The 13,908-nt window shown below is 44.7% G+C and overlaps 1 protein-coding gene and 2 long non-coding RNA genes across 6 annotated transcripts in view; 2 read left to right on the top strand and 1 right to left on the bottom strand.

Annotated features, from left to right (window-relative positions):
- The window catches only part of MSRB3 (methionine sulfoxide reductase B3), a 173,323-nt gene extending 165,966 nt beyond the window's left edge, over positions 1-7,357 (bottom strand). The window contains exon 1 of one of the 4 annotated variants that reach the window (XM_023257198.2): positions 7,114-7,357. In XM_023257198.2, coding sequence (XP_023112966.2) covers positions 7,114-7,357 — 244 coding nt within the window. Of the gene's footprint in view, positions 1-305; positions 439-6,395; positions 6,676-7,113 lie in introns of those variants that run through there. The other 3 variants (XM_023257199.2, XM_023257200.2, XM_023257201.2) reach the window with 3 other exon arrangements.
- LOC111561384 lies at positions 471-3,958 on the top strand. The gene is made up of 2 exons (XR_002743928.2): positions 471-551; positions 2,577-3,958. It is a non-coding gene; the product is annotated as an uncharacterized LOC111561384 (long non-coding RNA).
- A 364-nt stretch (positions 7,358-7,721) lies between the features above and the next one.
- On the top strand, positions 7,722-13,181 carry LOC123386631. The gene is made up of 3 exons (XR_006600836.1): positions 7,722-7,861; positions 10,459-12,005; positions 12,225-13,181. It is a non-coding gene; the product is annotated as an uncharacterized LOC123386631 (long non-coding RNA).
- The last annotated feature ends 727 nt before the right edge of the window (positions 13,182-13,908 follow it).

Below are 13,908 nucleotides of genomic sequence, written 5' to 3'. Positions count from 1 at the left end.
AAAAAACTCATTTAAAACCTCACTAGTGGCTTTTTGCTAGGAGGCATTTTCTCAGTCAAAAACCATAAAAACACAAATACTACCATATGAGATGGTTCCTTTTTTTAAATTAAAGTAGAAATTATTCTTAATACTCTAGACTGAACATAAATATGTCATTTTAGACAAATGTAATGAACAGTGTACTATTTTTAGAAACAGAATCCGGTTATACCGTTGGTCAGGAAGCCAGGCCCTGAGAACACATGTCCTATACCAGCATTATTACTCTATTTCACTTGCAGTCATCTTCATATCTTACAAACCTCTACAGTTTGTGCAACTGAAGTCCTCTCAATGAAGTAAATCCCCTCTGCTTTCCTTCAGAAAGTCAGATATCAAGAAATTGTCTCTTGGTTTCCAAGTCAGCACTCAGCTGGGTAACCCATTCTTACAAATGCCAGGCAACAATGCCACTCCAGGCTACCATGGTGAAATGTCAGAAATCGGGGTATGGTGGCCCAGGTGGCCAACTCAAGTGTTCAAGAATCATGCAGGTGACATTTGAAAAGGTAAGAAAAACATGGCATTCTGTAAGAAAGAGGTAGGAATGTGATTTATTATACTTTTTTATTTTATTATAGTTTAGGAAATTGTCAACAATTATTTTATGGATAAGAACTTGACCATGGCAATAAAAAGTGCCCACAGAGAACAACAACCCAAAAAAAGCCAAAGAGTACTTCATCTGGTGGCAATCACATTGGCTTCACGTTCTTGGGGAAGGTAAAGGGAGGAATGAGGAGGAGACAGTGTAAAATGTGTGTTCAAGGCCAAATGAACCACTTGTGGGAAGTTTCGAGTACAGACAAATCAGGGCTTGGTGATGAGGAAGACATTTAAGGAGTTAGTTCCTTATCTTACCATAAGCCACTGGAGAGGTTAAAAAGGGAAGAAGGAGCAACAATTTTGCAGTTTGGGAAGGTCTTTCTGGGTGCAGTATCCTTTGTTCAAGGCTTCCCATGTACTATTTGTGGAGTGCGTAAATGTGATGTCCCCTAAATAAGGAAAGTTCATGGACAAAATGCCACATACTAACTGGGCATCTTTCAAAGCCAGATGAAACTGCATCTTCTTGATGATGCTTTTCCTGTCCCCTCCCTCTTATTCCAGTCAACAAAAATGTTTTGTTTTCTTCTCCCCTTTATTTTTAATCTTCCTTACTCATGATTTTTTTTAAACTGTACTGCTTCATTCTTTTTTTTTTAAGTTTGTTTATTTTAGAGAGAAAGCGGGAAGCAGCAGGGGAGGGGCAGAGACAGAGGGAGAAAGAGAGAATCCCAAACAGGCTCCCCACCACCAGCGCAGAGTGGGATGCGGGGCTCAAGCACATGAACCATGAAATCCATGACCTGAGCCAAAACCAAGAGTCAGATGCTTAACAGAACTGAGCCACCCAGGTGTCGCATACGTTTGATCTCCAGACCCGAACCTTCCATTTCTGATTCAGCTACTTGTCTCCACGTTAATATTCTACCAGCACCCCAAATGCAATAGATCTAAAATAAAACTCATTTTTTATCCTCACCCACAAACCTCCTGAGTTCACATTCTTGCAATCACCCAGGCCTAACGTCTTTCCATCATCTTTTATTCATCCCTCTCTTTCACCATCTCCAATTAATTGTTTATTTCTGTCCAATCTATATCAGCAACACTTCTCCAATCCCACAGTCACTAACCTAGCTCTTCAGTCTCTAAGAAAAACTCAGCGCACCTGGATGGCTCAGTCAGTTGAGCATCCAACTTCAGCTCAGAACATGATTTCACAATTTGTCAGTTCGAGCCCCACATAGGGATCACTGCTGTCAGCACAGAGCCTGCTTCAGATCCTATATCTCCCTCTCTCTCTGCCCCTCCCCTGCTTGTGCACTCTCAAAAGTAAACATTAAAAAAAATATCTCTTATAACCCTTCTTTATTAGTCCAATGGTTTCTTTCCTGACTCAGTTCATCTTTTGGATTATTAGATAATGTATCTTATACTCCAACTTTGATTATAATATTTTGAGGACACAAAAGACTTCTATCTCATAGCTTACTAACCCAGTCCAAATTTTCTGGCCTAGGATTGAAAGCCCTCCACGTAGGGGCGCCTGGGTGGCTCAGTCAGTTAAGTGTCCGACTTCAGCTCAGGTCATGATCTCACAGTTTGTGAGTTCGAGCCCCGCGTCAGGCTCTGCATCAGGCTCTGTGCTGACAGCTCAGAGCCTGGAGCCTGCTTTGGATTCTGTGTCTTGCTCTCTCTCTGCCCCTCCCCTGCTCACGCTCTGTCTCTCTGTCTCAAAAATAAATAAAACATTTTTAAAAAAAATTTTTAATAAAAATATAATAAAATTTAAAAAAAGTCCTCCACACTCTAGGCCACACCTAATCTTCAATCTTTTATCTTCACACTATTTCCCTTCAAATAGTCTCCAATGATTTTCTACACCCACCCTCTCTATCTGACCTGGTAAATATTGGGTGCTCAACACAAGTTGATTCCTTCCACATCAGTTTGCTATATTCTCTTTCCCCATCTATCTCGGTTTGCAGGAAAACACTCTATCATTCTATATATGTGATTATCACACAGGAAATTACAATGTTCATGGAAAAGCCTACAATATCTAAGAAACAGCAAGGACTGAGAAAGAAGAGCAGTGGCTGAACTCCAATGTCTGAAGAAGAAGGCAGTGACAAGCAGGATGCCATACAAGCTTCAGAACATTTGAAAAAGCTGGGATCATTATACCTGGGATGACGGATGCTAACAGCCCATCCGAATTCTTCTACACGATCCATTTGTCTAATAGAACTTATAGTCTAGTGAAGAAGATGAATACATATGGATTTGATAATGCAAGACGGTAAAATCATGCTCCAATCAGGGTACAAAATGTCTTGAAAACACAAGGAAATGACAATTCTAAGAGGAGAAGAAAGCTTCACAGAAGACCATGAGATGCAGCCTTAAGGACAGGTTCCAAGAGAAAAATATTCCAGACAGCAGAAGCAGTCTAAAGGAAAGTAGAGATGGAAAATGCTAAACATGTGAGAAACAGGAAAATAACTAAGGAACTCCCTCAACTATTACTATTTTGAAAGTCTCTAATTATTACTTAAATAGTTTCAATGAATTCACCCTGAAGAGCTATTTGAGCTCAGCATTCTAATGCAGTGAATTCCTAAAAATATGCAGACGATTGTAGGATGGATCAGTTGTCATTAAAAAGGATTTTCAAGTCAGGTGGATCTTGAGCTGCCTTGTAACTCCTGAATGTAGTGCTAACCCCCCTCCCCCCACCCCATTTACTCCCCAAAGGCTCCTCTTCAGCATTCCTGCCTCAGTATGAATGAACTGCTCTAACATCCTAGGATCCCAGTGAAGGTGGCTTTTCCACACACAGTGCAATCAAGAGAAAATTATACCTTTTAAGGACTAATAACCCCATAATACAAAATGTAAAAATGCAAAATCAAACCACGTAAATGTCTGCAGTCTCTACTACAAAGAATTCTAGAATTAAAAGAGACCTTAGGGGAAATCTGTGTCAACAATGTGACCCACACTATGTCTATTGCGTTCTTTCTCTCGGGAATTTAGGATCAAGTCTCAACGTATCAGTCTTTCCTTGTGCTTGGAACCAAGGGACACGTAAATACTCAGGGGCTGCTGAACAGTCACATTCAACCATGAACACAGGAAAGCGGAAAAAAAATGGTCAGCAAAGAAAGAACAGTGAAGCAAAGAAAGGCAAACAGTAGAGAGCAGGAAAGTTCCAGGTTTTCCAGTCCCTGGTCCCTAATAAGGTCTGTCTGCATTTGGCTCCCATCAAGTTTCTTTCTTTCGTTTTCTTAAAACTAGTTCATGTTCGTTTCTGTTACTTGCAACAGAAGCTTAAATGAGGCAATAACCAAATCCTCTATAAAGTCAATTGGTTGATTTATTACTGACCTACCTTTTCTATAATTTCTTTTCTCTTTATTTGCATTTCCTTAAAAGCCATAAACATGACTTTGGTATGCTATAGAGAAAATAGGTGAACAAGGATCAGGGATCACGTTGAGCATTTTAAAAGAAAATCTCACTGTGCCCAGGAAGGAGAAAATATAGAAATACTCAAAGTAAAGCCTTGAGCAATTTGTACAGCAATCACAGATGCTAACTAACAAGTAGTAAATGAAATAGCTATCTGATTGCCCTCCTATCCAAACTCAATTTAATTCTGAGTAAACCAGATGGGTAGATCCAAGTATGATCAATAGGGCATTTTGTAGGAATGTAGGGCATTTCATTTGGAAAGCCTCCAAAGAACTAGTCACAGGCCTCCAGCTACAGAAAAGTTTGGGTGCCCTACAGTGGTATCCCTAACCCAAACACAAATTCCAAAACTGAATACCAGACCATCTTAGGGCCTGGGCTTAGCTGTCCCCAAAGAGCAGTGAGACATTTACGCCATGACATAACCAGCACCTTCTGCTATTAGAGAGGGAAAGAGAAAGTAACAGAAGCTTACTATCATGGAACTCTGTCAAGGTGTGTGCAACTGTGTGCATATGCCAGATATCAAGATGTTCCAGAGGCAGATTCAGGCTCCCAAACCTGGATCCTTACCAATCATTTCTGACTACAGGTAGACCAGTTTAACATGCATAGCAAGTAAGAGTTGACAATCAGAAATTTGAATCAATGTAGTCTGGGTAACTGCAGCATTTTATAAACAAAAACAATATTTCAGGATCCTGGAGTTAGAAGGGACATGGAGACTATGTCCAACTTCATCACTTTACAGAGAAGAGAGCTAAACATCTGAACCGAATCCCCAACTATAATAAGTAACACGGCTGAGACAAAATCAAAGAATTGCAACCAGATAACAGAACCAAAAAGCATTATTTCCTAAAGTTCCTCTTTAATGGTTGAAATTTCATTTGTAACTTAAAAGAGATAAACGTATTCGAATAGGGAAAACCTATGAAACTATTGTTGGGATCTTCTTTGCATATTCTTGTTACTTGGGTTTAGCAAAACAGTAAAGATTTCTGACCTAATGGGTTAACACTTTAGCTAAGATATTAGAACAAGCACCTTTAAAAGCCAAAAAAACCGTGAGTTGATTCAAAATCTAAATTATGTTGTATGTTTGCAACCTTGGCAGACAGGCAGTTTAGGCACTGTGACAAAATTCTCCATGGCAGAGAGCTACTTATTTTAATATAAAAAAATTCCAGACGTTCACATAGGGCCCTAATAAAAGTCACCAGAAATTAGACTTATATGTCAGCAGGGACCAAAATTAAAAGAATGAATGTTTAAATGGTCCAAATATAAATTTGGTGTTCAAAATTGCTGGAAAGGGGCCACAGTACGGTGGATTTGGGTCTTCAAGGGCTGCTTTACCACAAGTATTAGGTAAGTCAACATATCACTGAAAGAAAAAGAAAAAAAAGCCCATATTCCCTGGCAGTACAATCCACTCTTTATCGTGCAGCACAGTATTTTCTAGAAGACCACTAATAAAAAGTGCTGTTAGAACCTGTTGTATTTCCCAAGAAGTACTATTAAAGGTACTCGTAAAATACGAATTCATAAAAGATCTTTAAAAAAAAAAAAAACAGTACTAATCAGTACTGTTTTCAATCATGCAATTGATATCATTGCTTAAATTAGTATTTATAAACTGCACATTTAATAAAATTAAACATTTAAAAAGCTCCCATTAATCTAAATTGGCAATTTTATAAGTTACCTGAATCCTGAAGATTTTTGTTATAGATGAGACCAACTTTTAAAATCTATTTTGCCACCAATGTTACAAATGGAAATATGAAGAAACAGACCAGAGGGTTCTGAACATAATGTATGCTTAATAGAGTCGGCTTTCAACTAATTTATAAGTCCTAATTGTAAGCCATATCTAATGTTGACAGTTTAGTCTACTGGTGGCAAAACCAAAAGCAAACTAAAATTTTCTAATCTCAACTGAGGACCTAAAATTTTTTTTCTATCATTCCACAAAAAAAAAAAAAATGAAGAACTGAGAAGCTCTGATGATTAGTAAGTTAGATACTCATCACAAATAGCAACGTTCGTGCAATTTCACATTTACCTAAACCTACATTTGTAATCTCAGATCATTACTTTTTATAAATAACCTTACGTAAAAGAAAAAGCCCTCACTAATATTTGAAGAAAACGATCTTCAAAAATTATCGTGTTAAAACCTCAGAATTACGACAATTATAGTCCTAAACCAAGGAATGCAGGAATGGTACCTTCCGTTCACACTTTCGTTCACTTTAAAACAGTCCACTGTAAAACTTACAAAACAGACTCGGATGCTTTTTTCCCCTTAAAAACAAGACTGGTACCTGGCATACTCGGGGTTTTGTTCGGTTTTGGCCTATTAGATACCAGCGGGGCCCGCGGGAGTCTGAGCCTGAGCCTGAGCCCGAGGCGCGGGCGACGCGGCGGGCGGGGGGGGGGGGGGGGGGCAGTGCGCCCCCGGTGTCCCCTCCTCGCCTCCCGCCGCTCCCGGCGCTTCCTCCCGGCGCGTCGGCGCCCCACGCCCCTCCTGGACGCCCTGCGGGAGGCGCGGGCCTGACCGGCGCATTCCCACGCGCCCCGGCCCGTTATCCGAGCGGGCACTTCGGCGGGGCGGTCCTGCGCCGAGCAGGGGCTCCGGGAGGCCCCCTGCGCGGCGCCCCTCCCCTGCCCCCTGCGGGCTGCCCCGCCAAGCCCCTCCCCGGGGGCCCGCGCCGGGCGAGCGCTTCCCTCGGGCTCAGGTTCGCGCCGGGGACGAGATAAGGTGTCAGCGAGGCGGCCAGACGCCTCCCGTAGGCGGGGGCGAAGCCAGCTTGACCTCCTTCCATCCAACCCCCCCCAACCCCCCCCCACACACACACACCGCCCGCGCGGGGCGCTCCTCTTCCGCGCCCCTCCTGAGCTCAGGAAAGGGGGCGTCCCCGCAGGAGTCTGAACGGGGCGCAGTCCGGCGCTCGGAGGGGATCAGGGGTCGGGGTCACACCTCAACTCGGCAGGGCTGGGGTGGGAAGGGGGAGGTGAGGCGGCGAAGGAGCCCGAACTTACCTGACTGCGCGGCTCCCCGCGCCGCAGTCGCGGCCAGCCAGAGGCAGAGGCAGAGCGAGAGGGGGCGCGGGAGGGTCCGCCGTGGGCGCATGGAAGGGCCGGGGAGCCGCCGCCGCCGCCGCCGCCGTCCGAGCCTCGCTCCCTCCCTCCCTCCCTCCCTCCCAGGCTCCGGGCGACGGACGGGGCGGCAGGAGGCATGACGGGAAATTCCTGGGCACGGGCAGCCGAGTCCAAATATGAGCATGGGAGACGAGCGAGGGAGGACCGCGGAGCGCGCCCGCCGCGGACGGGGCCCGCTGCCCGGCCTCGGCGGCCGCCAACTCCCTCCTCCTCCGAATCCTCCTCCTTCACCGCCGCCGCGAGGCCGCCGGCCGCCGAGCGTGAGCGGGAGGTGGAATCTGTCTGCCAGGGCGCATCCCTCTCCAGGGTTGAGGCCCAAGAGCGGAGCCGAGCACCCCACCCAGGTCCCACCTGAGACCCCTGAAGGGGCAGAAAAGAGAGAAACCACCACGAGGAGACCGCACAGCGAGCCAGGGACCCGCCGGAGGACGTTTAAGGGGTTTGAGGAGACTGTTGCGTTGCCCCTAATCAGTTGAGAGCTTTGGGTAACGAGGGGATGAAAAGATCTGGCAAATACTTCTCTAAGTGTGGGAGGGTGAGGCTGGAGCGGCACTGTGCATTCAGGTGAGCCATCCGGCACGCAACAAACAGGCGTTGTAATTCTTAAAACCACCCACCCGCATTCCAGGTGAGCGGTCCCTGGACACCAGGTGTGTGTGTTCCGCGGGGTGGGGGTGGGAGGGGGTGGTGGAGGTTCTTAGACAAAATTACAAAGCGACTCTTCCCAAACTAGTATTTGAATACTATATATGGACTTTAGGCAAGCTACTGTGACATCAGTTTTCCTAATAGCTAAATGCTGATGTTGAGACCAGTCGGCCTTTCCTCCACCAACCAACCTCTCTCCAGCCCTTACACTGGTTCTGTATTTGCTGTAGCTCCTCTAAAAGGCAGTGTTGAAATGTATTCCAAAGGTGCTACTTCTGATGACCGAAATGTCAGTCCCAGATGTTTAATTACAGGCCCAAACCAGTAAGTAGTTCCCTGACTTTTCTTTGGCACTGATAACTCCTTCAGTAATCAAGTCCAAATGACCCTTAGCTTTTTAAGACAACATAATTATGTCTTGATTACTATAATTTATTATTTTTTTTATTCACACTAACGGGACAGGCCCTGGAGATGCAGGATGTTATATGATTACTTATGTGCATTTTAAGATGCTACAGAAATGATTTATTGATGCAAAATTCTTACGGGGTAAATGTCAAACAGATTTAGAGTGGATTATTCTAATATGAACTGAAGGATGGTAATTTGTACATCACACTGCTTGTTTTAAAATGCTTTGTTTGCAAATCAGAAACTTCGAAACAAATTTAATTCCGGCAAAGAATTAAGGCCCACATGTCAAAAGCCAGTCCATTTGCAAGGGGCTCCCCTTAAATCATCTGGTACTGACAAGCACGACCTCCCATGAATTACTCCTGGCAAATGGGTGGATTTCAGCCTTCATGTACTAGCAGTGATAATGGGACTAAGGGCAGATGACCTAAGTAAGCTAGGGGTAAATAAACTGCAAGACAGTAAACGAGGGATTTAAAAGACACATGGTATTATCATTCAGTTTAGCTCCCCAGAAGCTGGGCAGTGGGAAGAGGATATTCAGGAAGACTGTCGAGTATTCCCTCCCTTTCCTCTTCTTTGTATCTTTAACTGTGTATTACATAAGCATCTGTTTTTCTTACTTCCCTTACAACACCTAACATAGTTCTTTGCCCAGAGTCTAAGGAGTTGTTTTTTTTTTTATTTATTTTTTTTTTAAGTTTATTTATTTTGGGGACAGAGAGAGACAGAGCATGAACGGGGGAGGGGCAGAGAGAGAGGGAGACACAGAATCGGAAACAGGCTCCAGGCTCCGAGCCATCAGCCCAGAGCCTGATGCGGGGCTCGAACTCACGGACCGCGAGATCGTGACCTGGCTGAAGTCGGACGCTCAACCGACTGCGCCACCCAGGCGCCCCAGGAGTTGTTTAAAAAGAAAAGGAAATGAGCACAGTAATTTGTGGACTGACTTACAGGAGCGCTGAGCTGAGTGTAAGGAAAAAGTTGTTTAAAAGGACTGTAATAATGAAGCCATATGTAAAATAGTTTAGTTGGCCTTATATACAAACACCTAAACTCATAAAGAATGCATTGTCATACAACCTAGTTCATATTAGTGTGAGTGGAGAGTGAAGTAATTGTGTCGATTCTGCCGACTTGACAGAAAAGCAGCAGCTGTTGTAAAGGCTTGGAGAAGTCTGTTGAAGAGAGGAGAAAGAGCTAAGGTTACTTGAATGCATGACAAGTGCCGGGAGCTCTGCTGGTGTTTTACACATGGTACTTTATGTAATCCCTACAAACATCTCTGAGCTTACTGTTTTTCATCCCTATTTTACAGCTAAGGAGACTGAGGCATAGATGATAAATTACGCTACTAGGAAGGGGGGAAGTAGTATGGGGGGATCAAGCCTCATTCCAAAGTCCTATCTAGTCTTTTGACTGTACTGATCTGTCCTATTCTCCCTACATTTAAAAGAAAAAAAAAGGCACTCAAAAACTAGGAAGGGGGGAAGTAGTATGGGGGGATCAAGCCTCATTCCAAAGTCCTATCTAGTCTTTTGACTGTACTGATCTGTCCTATTCTCCCTACATTTAAAAGGGAAAAAAAAAAGGCACTCAAAAACTATATTCATCGGGCTCTTGCGGTTTGAAGTAACGTGTGCCCTCAAGTTGCCTCAAGTCACAGGGGTAAAGGATACATGTGGAAATAAGACCTGAGGCTTAACCGGCTTGTCAGGTCGTCCTTTGTGGGCCTGGGAGGTGGGGGCCTGTGCCTTTGATAGGCATCAGGAACCAGAAAAGTACTACCACATTCTGACCACATTCCTATGAGCTTTGTACCTGGACAACTGAGACTTAAATCACGTATTTCACCACGTTTTCTCTAATGTCTTTTTTTTTTTCAACTTTTATTTATTTTTGGGACAGAGAGAGACAGAGCATGAACGGGGGAGGGGCAGAGAGAGAGGGAGACACAGAATCAGAAACAGGCTCCAGGCTCTGGGCCATCAGCCCAGAGCCTGACGGGGGGCTCGAACTCACAGACCTCGAGATCGTGACCTGGCTGAAGTCGGACGCTTAACCGACTGCGCCACCCAGGCGCCCCTCTAATGTCTTTTTAATTATGATCTTAATACCAACCGCGGCAACATACTACCTTAAGCATTGTTTGCTTTTCAGACAAAGGACCCACAAGAAGAGGTGACTGCTTCCCCTGCTCCCATCCCTCCCCCTGCCCAGCGATGTGCTGGTAAATAAATGCTGAACAACCAGATCTGGAGGCGGGAGATCTCAGCTGTAACAAAACCCAGTTTATGTGGTGCCAGTGTTCCCACCGACCCACGGCAGAGCTGGGAAGAGATGCGCGCACCAGCTCTCGGGCCTCTAAGGGCCAGCCCCGGCACACCTCTGCGTCAGCTCTTTGTCAGATGCCTTCAGAATGCGGCCATGATTCAAGGTGCACAAACAACCGCAGCTCTTTCCATCCTGTTCCCACTTGCTGCCAGTTCTCTGTCTACTATCAAATGTCCCCGAGGAGAGAATCTGTCACCCTTGTCCTTTTAGGGGAAAGCTCTCCTTGGAGGCTATCTCGGAAGCCACTGAGCAGCCCATAGGCTGGCTACCTCTGAGCCAGGTGTCCTCTCCTACTCCATCTGTGGCTAAGATGGACGGCTCACATGCTAGACAACGTGGTCACCCATGCTGAAGAAACAGACTGCGTTGCTACCTGCTTAGGGTGTTGTGGTCGGGGTGGCCTCTTTCGAAAGGAGTCTGTAAGCACGACAGGCTTTCAAGCGGTGGTCTCTCTGACGTACTGTTCTCAGCTCTTCAGTGAGATCCTCTCGGCCACTACACAGAGCTTTGGGACAGCTTCTCCGCCACGTACCCCAAGGAACATCTTGGGTAGGTGCCAACAACTGCAAACACGAGAATGGACAGGTTAGGACTGGATAGGATTCAAGAGCCCCTCATTTAGGGGGAGAAACCCTATTAAGTTCAGTGAACATTTATCAAGTGCCGTTGTTTCAAACCAATAGTGATGATTGGAGAGTAAGGAAATCATCTCATAGGAGGATGTCATAGACGATCCAGGAGAAGGGTTTCCAGACTACACTCAATCCAAACTCCACAGATTCTGCTTTCCTAATCTGGGAAGTAGAACGGCGTGACTCAGCTCTGCCGAGAACACTTCTATATTGGTAGAAGCGTGCCCCTTGCCTCAATGTGCTGGGGTGGGAGTGGGGTCAAGGAGAACTATTCTCAACAACGTGAGGGACACAGAGTCAATGCTGACTGGCTCACGGAGACACTTGAAATCTTCTTTTACACAGTGGAAGCCATCCCTTTTGTTAATTCTGGAGATAGTTGATGTATTCCCATGATGGATGCGCTACCTGATTCTCCCAGCTTTGGATATGTGGCTGCGCTACAACAAACAATAACTATTTTGACAAGATTTTCAATATTGTAGACCATTAAATAATCCTCTCTAGACCAGCAAAGCTGCTTGACTGTTAGCAAGATCGCATCACATAAAGTGATATATGCTACATCAACCATGTACACATACAGAAGAAAAGAGAGCGAAGGGGAAGGAGCGAGAATGAACAGTTGAAACTGCACAGGAAAATTCTGGTGGGAGACTTGATTCTACTTTCATTCAGTCTCTTAGTGCTTCTTCTTTCGAGAGCATCTAACCCCTCAGTGTGTGCATCCAGTGTTTACAGGTATTTTTCTTCAACGTTTATTTATTTTTGGGACAGAGAGAGACAGAGCATGAACGGGGGAGGGGCAGAGAGAGAGGGAGACACAGAATCGGAAACAGGCTCCAGGCTCTGAGCCATCAGCCCAGAGCCCGACGCGGGGCTCGAACTCACTGACGGCGAGATCGTGACCTGGCTGAAGTCGGACGCTTAACCGACTGCGCCACCCAGGCGCCCCTACAGGTATTTTTCAAACCACGCACAACTTGCCCCTAACTGCAAACTACCTCCTTCATATGTTCAGCCTAAGCAGTTGCAATCTGATCCAGTAGTAGAGGAAATCCCGGCTGTGCTGGGCTTTCTGGGAAATGGCATGTTGCTCTCCAAAATGGTCTCCTTACAGGATTTTCTGCAGTAGTTTAACCTCTGCCTAAATTTCCCTCTGCGAGCTGCCATTAGAACTTAATCTCAAGTAGGTTAAGCATCCGACTTCAGCCAGGTCACGATCTCGAAGTCCGTGAGTTCGAGCCCCGCGTCAGGCTCTGGGCTGATGGCTCAGAGCCTGGAGCCTGTTTCCAATTCTGTGTCTCCCTCTCTCTCTGCCCCTCCCCCGTTCATGCTCTGTCTCTCTCCGTCCCAAAAATAAATAAAAACGTTGAAAAAAAAATTTTTTTAAAAAAGAACTTAATCTCATAATCAGATACAGCTCCACTCAGTAGTCAGGGACTTGAGCTTCGGGATCAGATAGATCTAAATTCATGCATGGCCTCCACCATTAAAGCCCATGGGACAGTAGGCAAGCTACTTAACTTTGCCTAAGCTTTGACGTTCTTTTTTCTTTCTGTAGAATGAAAAAATAAAGATACCACCATGCATGACACTTAGCACAATCCCATGCTACCTATGTACCTATGTCCTTAATAAATATCAATATAATACTAATATTATTAACCTTTATCATCACTTACCAACTTTCAATCACCAGAGTCACTCTTTGCCTTTAAGCTTTATCTGACATGATTTCCTGTGTCTGAAATGACTCATAGTTTCTCTGCACAGCTTAGAGTCCTACATTTGTATTCATAATCACCTCTTAAGGAAGTCAGTTCAGATTTAATAATACATTCAATGTGTGTTTTCTTCCAATACTTTTTATATTTACATCCACGTTTGCTAATAGTAAATATGTTATCAAATGTTTTCCAGTCTTTACTTCCTCAAAGTAATCATATTAGAAGGCTGCACACACTGATGAATGATTATTCAAACTGTTTTGTGAAAACCACTTTTAGATTTGCATCAAAATACATGATGAAATTTTTAAAATATCTCCAACACAGGAAAATCATCTTCACATTCATTTATTCAAATATTTACTTATGCTTACTGTGAGCTGGGTAGAAAATAAGATAAGCTGGCAAAGTATTTAGTATGTTTTTTTAATGTTCAAAAAAAAATTTTTTTTTTTTGGTTTAGTTTTGAGAGACAGAGGAAGAGAGAGAATGAGTGGGGGAGGGGCAGAGAGAGAGACACATACAGAATCAGAAGCAGGCTCCAGGCTCTGAGCTGTCAGCACAGAGCCTGACTCAGGGCTTGAACTCATGGACCAAGAGATCATGACCTGAGCCGAAGTCAGACAGACGCTCAATCTACTGAACCACCCAGGCACCCCTAAAATATTTAGTATGTTAAGGTGGTAACTGCAAATAAGAGAAATAAGGCAGGGAAGGTTGCTAAAAGTGTTGGGGAAGTAACATTGAAGACGTACAAGAAAGAAGTAAGTCATGCTGGTGTGTGAGAGAGGAGGCACAGCAAGCAAAAAGTCCACACCCAAAGCACCCTGCCCTGTAGGAGGACCATCCAGGAGGCTGGCATGGGGAGAAGAGGGTGAAAGGGGACTGTGGTGAGAGCATCAAAGGTTGTGGCC

Source organism: Felis catus, chromosome B4, assembly GCF_018350175.1.
Source record: "Felis catus isolate Fca126 chromosome B4, F.catus_Fca126_mat1.0, whole genome shotgun sequence".
In the NCBI taxonomy this organism is placed as follows: Eukaryota; Metazoa; Chordata; class Mammalia; order Carnivora; family Felidae; genus Felis; species Felis catus.
Note: the sequence above shows the minus strand (reverse complement) of the source record. Positions and strands in the feature narration are given on the sequence as shown.